Raw genomic sequence first — 18,145 nt, 5'->3', positions numbered from 1 at the left:
GCTAAAAAAGTATCTCAATAAGTACTAGAAGAAAAGAGGGCAAATGCTTCTTTAAACTTGGTGTAGGAAAAAGGCTTTCTAACTATGATTTAAAATCCAGAAGCAATAAAAGATTGATAAAATTGACCACACACACACAAAATTTTCACAAGGCAAAAAACATAAAAAATGAAACCAAAATGAAAGAAAAAGGGCAACATATATCATACATAAAGAGCTAATATCCCTCATATATAAAGAAATCTTAAAATCTGAGGGACAAAGGACCAAATGCTTGATAGAAAAATGGGCAAAAGATATGAATAGGCAATTCACAAACACACACACACATACACACACACACCCTATAATTTTAAAATGATCCCTAAACATGAGATATTTAACTTCACTCATAAGACACATGCAAATTAATACCACAGATATACCACGCTTGGCAAAATTTTAAAAGAATGACAACACATTCTGTTGGCAAGGCAATAGAGAAGGAGGCACTATCATACGTTGCTGATGAGAATGCAAATTTATACAGTCCTTACTGAAAAGAATTTGGCAATATTTAACAAAACTACACATGTATTTACCTTTTGACTAATTCCACTTCTGGAAATTTACCTTGAAGATGCAACTCCAACAAGACAAAAATACATATGTACAGAGTTATTCTTTGCAATTGTTTGTAATTGGGATACACAATAATTAGAAAAGTGGTTAGGAATTCCCTGGAGGTCCAGAGGTTAGGACTCTGTGCTCTCAGTGCTGAGGGCCCAGGTTCAATCCCTGATTGGGGAATTAGGATCCCACAAGTCGTGTGGTGCAGCCAAAAAAAAGAAAAAAAGGCTAAATAAACTATGGTAATACACACAATAAAGTGCTATTAAGTAGCAAAACAGAATGAGAAAGATCTCTGTGAATTGACATGAAGCGATTTCCAGGAAACACTGTTAAGGGAAAATAGCCAAGCGCAAACGGGTATCTACAGTATGTTATCTTTCTTATAAAAGGGGAACTGAGACATTTATCTGCTTACTTGCACCCACTGCCAAACACACACACACACACACACACACACACACACACACAGAATAAATTAAAAAACCAATGATTATGATTACCAAAAGGGGTTGGGTAGGAATGAGGTAGAAAGAATGAGGGGAAGTCATGGAAGAGGGGGCATGACACTTCTGAGATAATATTTTAATATTGCTCTGATTTTCAGAACTATGTTAATGTTTCATATAGTCAAATAAATAAACAAGGATATAAAGGACCCAAAATGGAATACAATGAAATGAACTTAATTATATTTCAAATAAATAACAATCACATTGAAGATGGGGGAAAGGGGAGCTGAGGAAGAACTAACCTAAGTAACTTTGGAACCCAGTACTTTGAATACATCCTCCAAGTCTAAGGCTAAAGAATAAAACCAACTATAAATAAATCCATACTCCAGCTAGTAAATTAGCAGTGGTATGGGTTAGCAATTCCAAAACTACTTGAAGTGTATTCTAGAATTGAGCAAAGAAGTAACATTGTGGATAATGAGAGCCAAGTTCCTTCATGTCAGAGAAGAGATCATAAATAAAGGAAGAGGACAGAATGAACTCTGAGGTGTCAGACCTAAACATATCAGTATGAATTCATTGTTTTAATACATAAACAGATAGATACAGAATTACAGAATTACATATACACACTAACACAAACACACACACACATCTTCTAGCTTTGCCACTCAAAGGACCTAAAAGCAGTAACACCCTAGTACCAATGAGCACATCTGGGACTAGCATCCAGATCTTGTTTCCTAAATACCATTATCTCCAATAACAGGAACCAACGGTCCTTAGAAAAATGGCCAATACCAAGCATGGAGCAGGAAAAGTACAAAGTAAGCCTGGAACATCTTGTGCTGTCAGCAAGTAAGCTCTCAAGGAAGGACAGGGCCATGTCAAAGGGATACAGGAGCAAGCTTAAAAAGGCTCTTCTTACTAGACAGTTTAGGACAATTGTGCAGTAAGACAAATGACAAGTAATAGATTATAACCCATTGAATATGAATCTATAAGTCTATACAAGAACAAACAGAGTGAAGGAAAGCTCTTCCTTACAGGAGAATTCCTTACACAGAGGAATGATAATGATAAAGTTAGAAAATCATCATTTTGCAACCCCACACTTAATAACTGTTAAAGGCCATAGTCATCAATGGATGCTAAAATTGGCCTGTGAAAATAAGATGAGAAACAGTATATAGGAATAGTCTCAAAGTATCTCTCCACAAGATACTTATTAATTACAAAGAAAAAACCTTATAGTAGAAAAGTCTGGCAGTCACCACCTCAGTCAAGTGATCAAAGTTAACATTACTAGTAATGGGACGAATTGACAACATGTGCCTCCCGATATGTGAGAACAAAACATCAGTTCTGTAAGTTAAAACACATAACATGAAAACATCAGACAAATCCAAACTAAGGAAGTTCTACAAAATAACTGGCCAGTACTCTTCAAAAGTGTCAGGATCATGAAAGGCAAAGAAAATAAGGAGCTAATCCAGATAAGAGGACACTAGAGAGATATACGTGGCAAATAATGCAATGTGTGATTTTTTTTACATTGAGATATAGTTGATGTACAATAGTATATACAGGTGTATAACATAGTGATTCACAATTTTTAAAGGTTATATTCAATTTATACTTATTATAAACTACTGGCTATATTCCCTGTGTTCTACAATATATCGCTGTATCTTTATTTTATACATAACAGTTTGTACCTCTTAACCCCCTACCCCTATCTTGCCCCTCCCCCAACCCATCTCCCCAGTGGTAATGACCAGTTTGTTCTCTATATCTGTCTGTTTCCTTTTTGTTACATTCACTAGTTTGATTTTTTAGATTTCACATATAAGTGTTATCATACAGTATTGTCTTTCTTTGTCTGACTTATTTCCCTTAGCATTATACCCTCGAAGTACATCCGTGTTGTTGCAATGGCAAAGTTTCAGTCTTTTTTATGGCTGAGTAGTATACCACTGTATATATATATTGCAATGTGTGAACTTGAATTCTGGGCAAGAAAAAAGTCAACAGTAAGACAACTGGCAAAATCTGAATTAAGTCTATAAATAAGCTACTAGTACTAAACTGATTTTCATTTCCTCAAATCAAATAGTATTGAGCAGTTCAAACAGTTCATCAAATCAGTAATACTGATGTTAACCAATGATGATTCTGATTATTGCACTGGGGTTATGCAAGAGAATGTCCTTATGTTTAAGAATACTGTGTATTCCTAAACATAAGGACATTCTCTTACATATAATTATTTAGAGGTAAAGGGGCTTTATATCTAAAACTTGCTCTCAAACACTGTAACAACAGAAAAAATATACCTGTGTATCTGTATGTGCACACACACAGAAAAAGAATGAGTGATATGGGCTTCCCTGGTGGCACAGTGGTTAAGAATCCGCCTGCCAATGCAGGGGACACAGACACAGGTTTGAGCCCTGGTCCGGGAAGATCCCACATGCTGCAGAGCAACTAAGCCTGTGCGCCACCACTACTGAGCCTGCACTCTAGAGCCTGCAAGTCACAACTACTGAGCCCACGTGCCACAACCACTGAAGCTTGCGCGCCTAGAGCCCGTGCTCCACAACAAGAGAAGCCACCGCAATGAGAAGCCCGCGCACCACAATGAAGAGTAGCCCCTGCTCACCGCCGCAACTAGAGGAAGCCCTCACACAGCAACGAAGAAGGGAGGAAGGGAGGAAGGGAGGAAGGGAGGAAAGGAGGGAGGGAGGAAGGGAGGAAGGGAGGAAGGGAGGGAGGAAGGGAGAGAGCAGGGAAGGAAGGGAGGGAGGAATGGAGGAAGGGAAAGAAAAGAAGAATGGGTGATAAAACTAAGGTGGTAAAATGCTTCTATTTGAAACATTTGGAGAATCTGCATACAATTCTTTGTACTATTTTTGCAACGTTTTTATGTCTAAAATTATTGCAAAGTAAAAAGTTAAAAAACAAGACAAAACAAAAAAAGTAAGTATCCTGTTAGTCTCTCTCCCTGTTCTTTTCCCATTACTTTACTTTTTGGTTATCTACACATTAGATTGTAAACATCATAATGGTAGGGTCTATATTTTTGCTCCTCAATGTATAACCAGCACTCAGCACAATATTTTACACTTTATAGGCACTAAATGTTTTGAATGAAAGACTTAATCATGGGGCTATATTAGAGTTTTCCATTCACATATCTTTGCACTGAGGTCTCCATCAACTGATGAATGGATACATAAAATGTGGTATATCTATACAATGGAATTATTTGGCAACAACAAAAAAAAAGTGAAGTGTTGATACATGCTACAACATAGATGAATCTTGAAAACATGACACTAAGTGGAAAAAAGCCAGTTAAAAAAGACAACGTACTGTATGATTACACTCATGAGATGTTTGGAAAATGCAAATCTGTAGAGACAGAAAGTAGATTTTTTGTTGCCTAGGGCTAGAGGTGGGAAGATTGTGGAAAGATGGCTAAAGAGTGCTGGGGAGAAGGGATCGGGGTTCTTGAGGGGTAAGGAAAATGTTCTAAAATTGTGGTGATGATGCACAACTGTGAATACACTAAAAGACAATGAATTGTACACTTTAAATGGGTAAAATTCATAGCATGTGATTTATAGCTCAATAAAGGTGTTTAAAAAAAAAAAAACTTTAAGAGCTCTGTCAAAATTTTTATTTGAAGGCCTGATATAGTAGTAAAGTAATCTATGTCTGTGACCACAATGTATGGCACTGAAAACCACTTCATTCTAGACTTTTGGAATCTTCTGTTAAAACTTCTGTTAAAACGAAACCCAGTTGACAACTTTTTATTTGTCTAATAAAGATTCTTAAGCAAAAACAACTTTTATGATACAGAGAAGAAGCTGCCAGCAATTGCAGCCAATACTGAGCTCTAAGGTAAGGGTGAGTTTGTGAGAGAACACTCCTTAAGGCTAGCCAATCCTGGGAATTCCCTGGAGGTCCTGTGGTTAGAACTTGGCGCTTTCACTGCTGTGGCCCGGGTTTAATCCCTGGTCTGGGAACTAAGATCCCGCAAGCCAAAAACAAAAAAAAAAGACTAGTCAATACTAACTCCTTCTCTACTTTCAAGTCTCATTCAAGTCAAGGGTCATCTTTCCCCAGACACCCTCTCTGAACCCTCACATTAGGCTAAGGGCTCTCCTCTGGGTTCCCACAGCACCCTGCACACGCTTCTACCCTAGAACTTCTTGAGACAAACTATTTTTCTCCTCCATTAAATGATGAAACCATGTTTTATCTGTATCCCTAGCACCTAGCACAGTGCCAGTACACAAAAAGGGCTCAACAAAAATTGTGTTAATCTTGCATTGTAAACTTGGACCTGTGTGAACTGTATAAGCCTCAGTTTTCTATTTATTAAATAGGAATTCCACCAAGCGTCTATCTAAGAACACAGAGATTGAGACATGAGGAATAAACTAGGAATTATATGTAGAAGCACTTGAAAAAAGGATGCCGTATACATACACAATCTTCTGTTATTATAAAGTACCCTATATAAAATACTAGTTATTTTTTTATGGATCATTCTGTGTGCCTTAATTTTGTTACAGGAACTTTGTCTTTGATACTTCAGGGTCTAAAAAGGCATGAGGGGCTGGGAATGCCCTAAACCAAAACTGATAAGCCTGAATTGTTTTTTACCATTACATATCTCTTTGTCATCTGTCACATGGAAAAGAGCAGCATTTACTTCAACAACAACTAATGCTAAAAATAAGCAGCAAAGAATACAACCGCTATACAGGTTACTTTCCAGCCCACTTTCCTGTCTCTATGCTCTGAAATGACTCAGAACCACAGGCTAAAATTCTATATTTAAAAAAGAAGAAAAAGATATTTATGACCTGAATGTTGCCACCACACCTCATAAATACAGCACCTTCTGCTGCTAAAACCTTTTATGCATTCAAGAGCCCTACGTGTTCTTGACAGAAACCATACTCAAGCAGCTGAATTTAGAACATGCTGACCTTGAGCAAATCAATGCCCTTAGCATGTACTTCTGGCTTATATCACTACAAGAGCTAGACAGCCTCACCATCTATAGTAGTCAACAATTTCTGGCCACTATCCGCTGTCTATTTTAAGATATCCCTACTATGCTTCTGTGTTGCACAGTTCAAAGAAATAGAATAACACATGAACCTGTGTTTAAATGCAAATCGTTTACTTTGGAACCTGGGCTATGTGTATTCCCACTGTGATTAGCTCAAAAATATTTAATTTGGTAAGTTTCACTTCCTGCTTTCTTTTTTTTTTTTTTTTTAGCAATTTTTAATTTTTCTCTTTTTTTAATTTATTTATTTTTTAGCTGCGTTGGGTCTTCGTTGCTCCACACGGGCTTTCTCTAGTTGCGGCGAACGGGAGCTACGCTTCATTGCAGTGTGTGGGCTTCTCATTGCAGTGGCTTCTCTTGTTGTGAAGCACGGGCCCTAGAGCGTGCAGGCTTCAGTAGTTGTGGCACGTGGGCTCAGTAGTTGTGGCTCTCAGGCTCTAGAGCTCAGACTCAGTAGTTGTGGGGTGCGGGCTTAGTTGCTCCATGGCATGTGGGATCTTCCCAGACCAGGCCTCGAACCCGTGTCCCCTGCACTGGCAGGCAGATTCTTAACCACTGCACCACCAGGGAAGTCCCTCATTTTTTAAATGCAATCTATTTTAAACAAAGAGTAAAAAAAAATCAAGTATGAGACACTTCTGCTTATTGCCTAATCAGGTTTATAACAAAAACTAAGGCAGAGGGACTTCCCTGGTGGTCCAGGGGTTGAGAATCCGCCTTCCAATGCACGGGACCGGGTTCGATCCCTGGTCAGGGAACTAAGATCCCAAATGCCGTGGGGCAACTAAGCCCACGCTGCAACTACTGAGCCCCTGCACCACAACTACAGAGCCCACATGCCCTGGAGCCTGCATGCCACAACTAGAAAGCCCATGCGCCGCAAATACTGAGCCTGCACACTCTGGAGCCTGCACGCTGCAACTACTGAGCCCACGCACCACAACTAGAGAGAAGCCTGTGCACTGCAACGAAAGATCCCGCGTGCCGCAACTAAGACCCAATGCAGTGTGATGAATTGGGAGACTGGGATTGACATATATACACTGATATGTATAAAATGGATAACTAATAAGAACCTGCTGTATAAAAAAATAAATTAAATAAAATTCAAAAAAAGGACCCAATGCAGCCATAAATAAATAAATAGATAAACAAGTAAATATTAAAAAAAAAAAAACTAAGGCAGAATTGACAAAGCTCCAAATAAAAAGTACAAATACTGAAAAATAATGGTTACCTGCTATTTTTACGCAAAATTATACTAGACATTAAAACACTAGCTGATTAAGGGCTACATTACATTTTTACCAATCTACCATAGTATTTACAAACTCTTCTAACTCTTGATCCAACTGACAAACTCCATTTTTAAATTTTTGTTATCCAAGCAACACCAACTACTCTTTTTACAAATAAAAGCCTCATTTTTTTTAATCTAAACACAGAACCTGTAATTTAGCAATTGTATAGCTTCTGAAATTCAGGTAAATTATTTACTTGAAATGTATGTATAAAAACAAATTAGAAACTACTAGTTGCACTTAGCAATTATTCATAGCTTATTTTTCCATTCCCAAAAGAGGGTAATATTTGTGCAAAGGTCTAATGCTAAAAACCAATATCATAAAATATTTAGTGTCTTAGACTGCTTTTTAAAGGATTTCCTTTACTCTCTTGAAACATTTAATAAACAGATCATCTCAAGTACAAAAAATAGAGCTCTTTTTTACTCTCATCCAAAAGATTTCAAATAAAGAAAAGGAGTCTAGGTATCACACATAACTAAATCTGATATGCCTAATAATGCAGGACCCAAATATAATGAAGTCATTTACTAACAAGTGAACTAAAAATAGAGCCCAAGCAGCTGGAGCCTGGGGGTTTATATAATACGCTAGCTGACTTCTAAAAGCTCCTAAGACAGAATCCACAGAATACAAAGGCAAGAGGGAAACAACACCATTCCTCTCATGCTGTTAAATCAGATATTAAAATAATTTTTCCAGAAAAAAATTAACTAAAAGCTAATCTTGAGTTACATTAAATTGAAAAAAAAATTGTCAAGAGCACAGAGGATCAAATAAACCTAATTACAGAAGATGTCAATTAAGACTCACTACAGTGCCACACTACAATACCTTTTAAAACATCTAAAAGGTTTTAAGGGACTTCCCTCGTGGCTCAGTGGTTAACAATCCACCTGACAATGCAGGGAACAGGGGTTCAATCCCTGGTCCGGGAAGATCCCACATGCCGCGAGCAACTAAGCCCATGTGCCACAACTACTGAGCCTGCGCTCTAGAGCCCAAGAGCCACAACTACTGAGCCCACACGCCATAACTACTGAAACCCACACATTCTAGGGCCCGCATGCGCAACTACTAAGCCCACGTGCTGCAACTACTGAAGCCCACGTGCCTAGAGTCCATGCTCCGCAACAAGAGAAGCCACCTCAATGAGAAGCCCACGCACCGCAGCGAAGAGCACCCCCCGCTCGCCTCAACTAGAGAAAAGCCTGCGCACAGCAACAAAGACCCAACACAGCCAAAAAATAAAAATAAATTTAAAAAAAATTTTTTTAATAAAATTTTTTTAAATTTTTTAAATAAAAAATAAATTAAAAAAAAATAAAAGGTTTTAAGAACAGTATCTAGCACTCTAATACTAAAAATTATAACATCAGGAATATAAAGGGTAAATTAGGCTATATTCCTAATTTCAACATATATTTTAGTAAACTTAATTATCACCAAGTGACATAAATGTGGGTTTCCTTCTGACAAACTATTAATGGTAGAACATATGTTTGGAGCTGATTTTTGTAGTAGCTAATTTCTGCTTTATCTTGTCCTGGGTACAAGGCATATATTTGCAAAAAGCTAATCAGGGTGAGAGGTATAGTACAAAGGCAGATGCAATACCAGAAAATAACTACCCCGTGTTGGGCCTAAATATATAATCCTCATGTTCTAACAATTTCCAACAATAAACTGCATGTGTTCATCTATTTACTAACTTATTAATAATGGCCAATATTGGCAGATCCTATATCTGCCCACTCTGTTGGGGCTCGTGGGGTTCCAGAATACACCAAGACCATAAACTCATTTAGGCTGAAATGAAAAGAATTTCCCAAAATTATAAGACTACGAATTCAGGGACTTTCCTGGTGGTGCAGTGGTTAAGAATCTGCCTGCCAATGAAGGGGACACAGGTTCGAGCCCTGGTCCGGGAAGATCCCACATGCCGTGGAGCAACTAAGCCCGTGCAACGCAACTACTGAGCCTGCGCTCTAGAGCCCGCGAGCCACAACTGCTGAGCCCACGTGCCACAACTACTGAAGCCCGTGCACCTAGAGCCCGTGCTCCGCAACGAGAGAAGCCACCGCAATGGGAAGCCCACGCACCGCAATGGAGAGTAGCCCCCACTCACCGCAACTAGAGAAAGCCCGCGCACAGCAACAAAGACCCAACGCAGCCAAAAATAAATTTTAAAAAAAAGACTATGAATTCAAAAACATTTACAAACTAAAGAAGATACTTTGAATCACAGTAATCATTAGCTACCCTCAAGACCATCTATTGTACTCCAGGCTAGCGTTAATCATGACACTGTAGTACACAGAAATTATTTTCTTCTTCAAATTCCACCCATAGCACCAACACCAAAACAACATTTACCTAAAGCATATATGGAAAGACCATAATAAAACTTGTTATGAAAAAGTGGTATGAACATTTGTGGCAGCCATGGAAGTGTGTTTAAGTCTTAAAATCACTAATCTGAATTTTTATAACTTTTCTAAATGTTCAGTTACATAAGATGTGTCATTAAAAAGCTAGTTCTCTTAAGTGCTGAAAAATGCCCAAAGATATGTATAAAAATTACTATAAACCCTTTCTCAATATTTAGACTTCTGTTTAATCATCACTGATCACCTATCATTCCTTCAGGTCCTCTATTAACAATAAAAATAACCAATGTCTTTAGCACGGAACTTTGCAGTAGGAATTTCTATTCTGCTTGAGCAGATTTTATGCCTAAATTTTTTTCTTTTTAATATGAGTTCACTTGTTCCCTCTGTCCTTTGTTTCTTTTCCTACCTTCTCTTGTGTTTGTGGGGGGTTTTTTTTACATCATTATTGGAGTATAATTGCTTTACAATGGTGTGTTGGTTTTTACTGTACAACAAAGTGAATCAGCTATATGTATACATATATCCCCATATCCCCTCCCTCTTGCGTCTCCCTCCCACCCTCCCTATCCCACCCCTCTAGGTGGTCACAAAGCACCGAGCTGATCTCCCTGTGCTATGCAGTTGCTTCCCACTAGCTATCTATTTTACATTTGGTAGTGTATATATGTCAATGCTACTCTCTCACTTCGTCCCAGCTTCCCCTTCCCCACCTGTGTCTTCAAGTCCATTCTCTACGTCTGCGTCTTTATTCCTGTCCTGCCCCTAGGTTCTTCAGAACCTTTTTTTTTTTTAAGATTCCATATATTTTTTTTTATAGATTCCATATATATTCCAGAACCTTTTTTTTTTTTTTAGATTCCATAAAGTAAGTCTTTCTGACTTACTTTGTATGATGGTCTCTAGGTCCATCCACCTCACTACAAATAACTCAATTTCGTTTCTTTTTATGTATGCCTAGATTTTTAAAACCTCAAGGCTAAACTGAACTTATCTTGATCTCTATTTATCCAAAGCAGTCTTTTTCACCACATACACACACAAAATTATTTCATTCAGCAAAAATTCAACACTTATCAAATAACCAAAAAATAGTTGTCACCTACCTGTAGTACCGAGATTGCAGATATGTTGAACAAACAGTCTTTGATACATGACTGGCAGACCCAAAGTCTATTACTTTAACCCTATATGGTTGTCGAACAGGATCCACCAACATAATATTCTCTGGTTTGAGGTCTGCGTGAATTAAACCAAGACTTTTCAATTTTTTCAGTGCAGTGGCCACTTGCTGAAGAATGGGTCGAATTACTTTTAGTGGCAGAGGACTGAACTTATTTTGTTTCAGAAAGTCATACAAGTTTTGTTCCAGCATCTCAAAGACTAAACAAGTATGGTTACGGTGCTGAAAGCATTCATAAGCTCGTACAAAGTTATATTCATCAGCATTTTCAGTACTGAGCCTTGCTAATATGCTCACTTCTATCTGACCTTGACGTGCATAAGAAGGGTGGTTCTTCAAAATTTTGATTGCTACAATTTCATTTGTCCCTCTTTTCCAGCATTTGACTACCTGGCCAAAAGTGCCTCGACCAAGAAAATCAAGGACTTCGTAAGTATTTTTCATGGAGCATAAGACTTCATGCTGTACTAACTGATAGTCACCTTCTCCAGTGGTACAATTCTGTTTTGTTCCTGTGGTAGTTGTCACAACTGTCACTGGATTTCCCATGTTGGTTTGCAACATTGCAGGAAGTATGGACAACTCATCCACAATCTGCATTGCGCTATGATTATCCAACTCCTCACTCTTGCGCTTCAATCCACATCGCTGGGGGCCTTCTAGGAAATTTAACCTGTGTCGCCACGCCCCAATCTGAGGTGCCTCCACTTGAGTTTGCTGCGCCTGAGCTGCTATAACCTTAGTAGCACCCGCAGTGCTTTTTAAAACAACAGCACTTGTCTGCAATGAAAGGTTGTGTCCTCGAGGTCTGTTAAATGGTATCTTTGTCTGAAAAGCACTACCCTTAGCGGGAGGATGAGAATTTCCAACGTTTCTACCATTCACATAGGTCCGTGGATAGTTTCTTTCCTGGAATACACAACTGCTTGGCTCTACTTTGAGTTTCTTCACACTACAAAAGGCACTTGACTGAGTTTGATAAATATACGGTGGGTAGACCAAGACTTGTGAGGCCATACCTGCAAAAGAAAAAAAGGGCCATGTTAGCTACAAAAATTTAATTTTTTAAATCTCATGAAGAAAACATTTAAGGATCAAGTCCATAATTTATAAAAATAGTTAAATTCCATTAAGATTTTTTCCCCTTGGAGGAGAAAAACATTTTCAATGCTCCATTTTAGTTACTTAGTACTGCAGATATTTTGTGTATTGCATGAAAGGTCGGGACTAAACAGCTGAGTACATTCATTTAATCAATAAATATTTACTGCTAAGCTACACGGCCAAGATATGCCCTAAGAACTGTACCAACCATTTTCCCTCCAAAAGAAAAGGTACAGATCCTTAAACTGTACACATTTGGCAAAAGTAAAACATTCTATTACCAATATATCATTTATGAACCAATGACCAAAAAAGAAAATATATATTACATAAATGTAGTTACATTCCATAAACCTAAAGCTCCAGAACTGCCTCAGGGAGAAAAAAAATCAATTGTAAAAATAAGTATATAAGCCAGATAGAGTTCGTTTTCACAATATCCTCTTTACTTAACGTCATTTTCCACATCCACCCTTGTAGCAAACTCCTTTACATTCAAATCAAAGTGATACATTTTTTTTCTGTTGGCTTGTGGGATCTTAGTCCTCCAACCAGGGATTGAACCCAGGCCCTCGGCAGTGAAAGCACTGAATCCTAACCACTGGACCGCCAGGGAATTCCTGAGACAATACCTTTTTTTTTTTTAATAGACTTTCTATTTTATATTGGAGTATAGTTGATTAACAATGTTGTGTTAGTTTCAGGTTTACAGCAAAGTGATTCAGTTATACATATACATGTATCTATTCTTTTGCAAATTCTTTTCCCATTTACGTTGTTACATAATATTGATCATTGGTCCCTGTGCTATACAGTAGGTCCTTGTTGGTTATCTGTTTTAAATATAGCAGTATATACATGTCAATCCCAAACTTCCTAACTATCCATTCCCCCCTGGTAATCATAAATTCATTCTCTAAGTCTGTGAGTCTGTTTCTGTTTTGTAGATAAGTTCATCTTTTTTTTTTTTTTAGATTCCACATGTAAGCAATACCTTACTATATTTCTCTTTCTCTTTCTGACTTACTTCACTCAGTATGACAATTTCCAGGTCCATCTATGTTGCTGCAAATGGCATTATTTCATTCTTTTTAATGGCTGAGTAATATTCCATTGTACAATACCTTCTTGATGAACCCTTGCCTGGAACACCCACACTCACCACTCACCCTCCAGGCAGAATTGGGCATTCAGTGCTCTCGTAGAAGCTTACATATTCCTCTAATTAGCATTCATGATATGACATGCCTGACATTACATTGTAACTGTCAGCACATACAACAGTCTTTCACACTAGATCTGAAACAAAGTGCTCATAATATAGAGTTGGTTTTCAATAAATGTTGGTTGGTTGAATTAACTTCAAAATATTTCCGTTCTCCACAATTTAAAAATCTGTATCATATTCTGGGCAGTCTCCTACCATTTTAACAAATCAAACATCAATTCTTTAACTCAAAAACAACAGATTGCCATCACTATATGTAATATATATAATATTTAAAATAATAAGAGCTACCACCTACTATGCAACAGTTTAACAAATGCTTTATTTGCAGCATTTTATTTAGTCCCAATCTGCTGTTAAGGAAACTAAAGCTCAGAGGGACTAGGTAATTGGTTCAAAGTCACATAGCTAGGGTGTAGTAAAAGGAGCAGGAAAACACAATGGCCCTTCAGGTAAAAGGCATAAATTTATGCCTCCTTCAACTTCATAAACAATTCTTGTTACAACCTACCACTTTCCTAAGTTGACCTGGCTTTGGCAAGAAATCAGCTACAAAACCTAATTACACAAATTAAGATTTGCTGTTCAATGCGTAAGAGAAAATCGTAAATTGAAATCCTGGAGTTCCAAACCTTTTCATCCATTTTCTTAAAATCTTATTGGCATCTATTCTATACTTTTACTCAGGGGAGATTTCAAAACTCCACCAATTTATCATCTTTTTAATGAGGCAAAGGCACATCAAAAACTCCTTCTAAACATATCAAGCTCACTCTCTAACTCACTTAACACTGTGAAGCTCCCCAACCTCATCTTCAACAACTTAACATTATCATGATTCTCCTTATTTCAAAGCACTTCTGTAACCCACACCCATAGAAACAGACACAATGACAGATGATGAAACTCACAAACAAGAGTTTCTAAAACAGCTCTTATAAATATACTAATGGATTTAAAGAACGTGAACATAAACAGGAGACACATGAAAATCATTTTAAAAATGGAACTGGTGAGCCTGGAGAACCCTACATACCATACATAGATGGTGGAAAAGACATTTGGCAATACCTAACAAAACTGCAAATGGATATGTTCTCTGATCAAGAATCAGATAACTCAGATACAGTACAAGATAGTCATGCAGCACTGTCTGTAAAGAAATACAACACTGGAAACAACCTAAGCATCCATCCAAAAGGCATGAGTTAGATACACTTTGATACACAGACCAACCAGAGTCTTAAAAAAAAACAATGAAAACAATCTTTTTACCCTGCTATATAACCTGATTCCCAAGATAATATTGTTACATGAAAAAGGCAAAATTCAGAAAAATGTGTACTTTACAACAGATATTACCACGTGTGTTTAATTAAAAAGGGGAATTATATTATCTATATTTTTGCACATACATTAATATGTGTACATACATAAAGAAGTTGTAGGTTTCTCTGCCTTAGAGAAGAATAACAAGAATACTGGGGGCAATGAGAAAGATTGACTTTACACTGTACGTCCTTTTTACCACCTTATTTTTTACTATGTACCTGTATTACCTGTTCAAAAAAGTTTTTTAATCATCTGGGAAACCTATTAAAACATACAGATGAAACAATTTCAAGATGAAATAATATATCTGGGATATGCTTCAAAATAACAGAGAAAGTGGATGGGGATATAGATAAAATGAAATTAGCCATAAATTATTCATCATAGGAGCTTGATAGTGGATAAAAAGGGGTTCATTACACTATCCTATCTACTTTTGAATATGTATATGTTTTTCCTTAATAAAAAGTTAAGTAAGGGACTTCCCTGGTGGTCCAGTGGGTAAGACTCCGCACTCCCAATGCAGGGGCCCGGGTTCAATCCCTGGTTAGGGAACTAGATCCCACACACATGGCGCAACTAAGAGTTCGCATGCTGCAACTAAGAGTCCACATGCTGCAACTAAGAAGTCTGCATGCCATACTCAAGATCCCACATACCGCAACTAAACATGCCACAACGAAGATCCCGCGTGCCACACTAAGACCCTGCACAGCCAAAATAAGTAAATAAATAATGTTTTTTAAATGTTTAAAAACAAAAAGTTAAGTAAACATATATTTAAAACTCCAGAAAAATTCTGATTCAGTAAATCTGTGGTGAGGTTCAGTTATCTGTACGTATACAAGTTCCCAAGGCCATTTACTGATAGATTCACACTAACTATTGACATTACTGAGAACCAATGATCTCATCTGTACAAAACCCAAGGCAAATTCAAGTCCTACCACTTCAGGGCCCTCAAGTCTGAAAAATCAGGCTGAAGTCCTAGGGAATAAAATGCATACCACGCTAGGCCAATCCATGCCATGTTAAATAAAGGTGTTATGTGAACAACAGCTGAGATCCAGGTAATTGACCTAGAGATGTTTTTTTAAAAAACTACTACAATTTCTGAATCCAGCTGTCCCTACCTTTTCTTTTCGAACATGCCAAGCTGGAAGGCAAACAGCCCAAAAGTTCCAACCAGGGCCAACTAAAGGAAGCTTAGAGAAAGTAATTACCCCTCACCAACCACTGTACTCTGTGGGACCAATCTCAAAGGAAACTTTAGAAAATAAACACGGGGTAGGAATGTCACGTAATTTACATAGCACATAAGAAGAAGTGGGTGAGGGGGTAATGCTGGAGATAGTTGTTATAACAGACCACAAGGAAAGAACTCTAAATTACTAATTAACTTGACTACTGTGACTCCCTACCACAGGTATTAAGTCTTTCCCTTCTCCCACCCTCCATCAGATTAACTCATGACCTGAGAAGAGTATCTTATACTTGGTGTTTATGGATTTTACAGAGTATAGTTAGTACTCTGAGAAGCTGCTGAAGTCCAGAGTCCAAAACACTGATTCAGTACAATACTACATATTTCCTATTATTTTTCATTGCAATATATACTGTTATACCTCTGCAGTTGTATTTCATGACTTTATCATTTGTTCTCACCAACTGACTAAGAAATGAAGTCTTGAAATACCACCTTTTTGTGAGCTGGAGCTGCCTATAAAATCACTCCAAGGACAGTCAAGACTCCTGTTAGGGACTTCCCTGGTGGCACAGTGGTTAAGAATCCGCCTGCCAATTCAGGGGACAAGGGTTCGAGCCCGGGTCCGGGAAGATCCCACATGCCGTGGAACAACTAAGCCCGTGAGCCACAACTACTGAGCCCGTGTGCTGCAATTACAGAAGCCCACGCTCACAGAGCCCATGCTCCGCAACAAGAGAAGCCACCGCGATAAGAAGCCTGCGCACCGCAACGAAGAGTAGCCCCCGCTCGCCGCAACTAGAGAAAGCCCACGCACAGCAATGAAGACACAATGCAGCCAAAAATAAATAAATAAAATAAATAAATTTATTAAAAAAAAAAAAAGACTCCCATTAGAGTAACCGTTAAGTTTCCATTCCTCGGGCTTAATAATCTCAGGTACTTTAATAGGCCTTATTTTTCCAAGCCTCTAAAAAACTTTGAGACTCATCTGAATTCTATTCAAATTCTTCACATCCTTTTACAATTATCAAAACAGCAATGTAACCAATGTTGATAACTAAACCACCACTAACCATAAAGATATGGTTTCTTCTTTTTTTTTTTCTTATTACACATAATATCAGGCCTTCTGAAAAGGGAGGGAGGTAGCAGAGATAGAAATACTTTGACTATCTTATATTCAATTAATTAGCCAATATCAAAGTTCTGGATCATTTTCTGCCAAACTTATACATAGCGCTATACATGATCAGGTTCTTCTTTAAAATAGCCTGTGATATCACAAATACATTTAATTAAAGGTAAATAATGCCTTGCATTCTCCTCACTCAACTCTCTTCTTCTACTTGTTTAAATCTCAATTTTTAAACTTTTTTTTCCTTAAAAAACTGTGGTAAAATATACATACATAAAATTTATCATTTTTAGGTGCACAGCTCAGTGGCATTAAGGTCATTCACACTGTTGTGCAACCATCACCACCATCCACCTCCAGAACTTTCCCCCCCACTTTGAAAACTAAAACTGAAACAACTGTCCACTGTCCCCTCCCACTAGCCCCTGGCAACCACCTTTCTACACTCTGTATCTACAAATTTGACTACTCTAGGTACCTCATATAAGTTTAATTATACAATACTTGTCCTTTTATAACTGGCTTATTCCACTCAGCATGTCTTCAAGGTTCATCCATGTTGCAGCATGTGTCAGAATTTCCTTCCTTTTTAAAGCTAAGTAATTTCCCATTGCATGTTTATGCCATATTTTGTTTATCCATTCAGTCATCAGAAGATATTTGGGTTGTTTCCACCATTCAACTATTGTGACTAATGCAGCTGTGAACATGGATGTACAAACATCTCTGCAAGACCCTGTTTGTGATTCTTTTGTATATATACCCAGAAGTGGAATTGCTGGATTACATGGTAATTCCTTTGTTTTTTGTTTTGTTTTGTTTTAGGCCGCACCACACGGGTTACAGGATCTTAGTTCCCCAACCAGGGATCGAACCCGTGAGCTCGGCAGTGAAAGTGCGGAGTCCTAACCACTGGACCACCAGGGAATTCCCATGGTAATTCCATTTTTAATTCGAGGAATCACTAGACTGTTTTCCATAGCAGCTGCACCATTTTACACTCCAACCAGTAGTGCACAAGGGTTCCAATTTTTCCACATCCCTGCCAATGCTTGTTATTTTCTTCTTTCTTCTTTTTTAATAATAGCCATCCTAATGGGTATGAA

The 18,145-nt window shown here is 37.8% G+C and overlaps 1 protein-coding gene across 4 annotated transcripts in view; it reads right to left on the bottom strand.

The window, feature by feature from the left end:
• HIPK3 (homeodomain interacting protein kinase 3) overlaps nt 1–18,145 on the bottom strand; it is a 95,102-nt gene that overhangs the window by 53,238 nt on the left and 23,719 nt on the right. For all 4 annotated transcript variants that reach the window (XM_036859681.1, XM_036859680.1, XM_036859683.1 and 1 more), the window contains one exon: nt 10,957–12,052. In XM_036859681.1, coding sequence (XP_036715576.1) covers nt 10,957–12,050 — 1,094 coding nt within the window. In that variant the 5' untranslated portion in view covers nt 12,051–12,052. The remainder of the gene's footprint in view (nt 1–10,956; nt 12,053–18,145) is intronic.

Source organism: Balaenoptera musculus, chromosome 8 (assembly GCF_009873245.2).
Source record: "Balaenoptera musculus isolate JJ_BM4_2016_0621 chromosome 8, mBalMus1.pri.v3, whole genome shotgun sequence".
NCBI lineage: Eukaryota > Metazoa > Chordata > Mammalia > Artiodactyla > Balaenopteridae > Balaenoptera > Balaenoptera musculus.
This window is presented reverse-complemented; position numbering and strand designations above follow the sequence as displayed.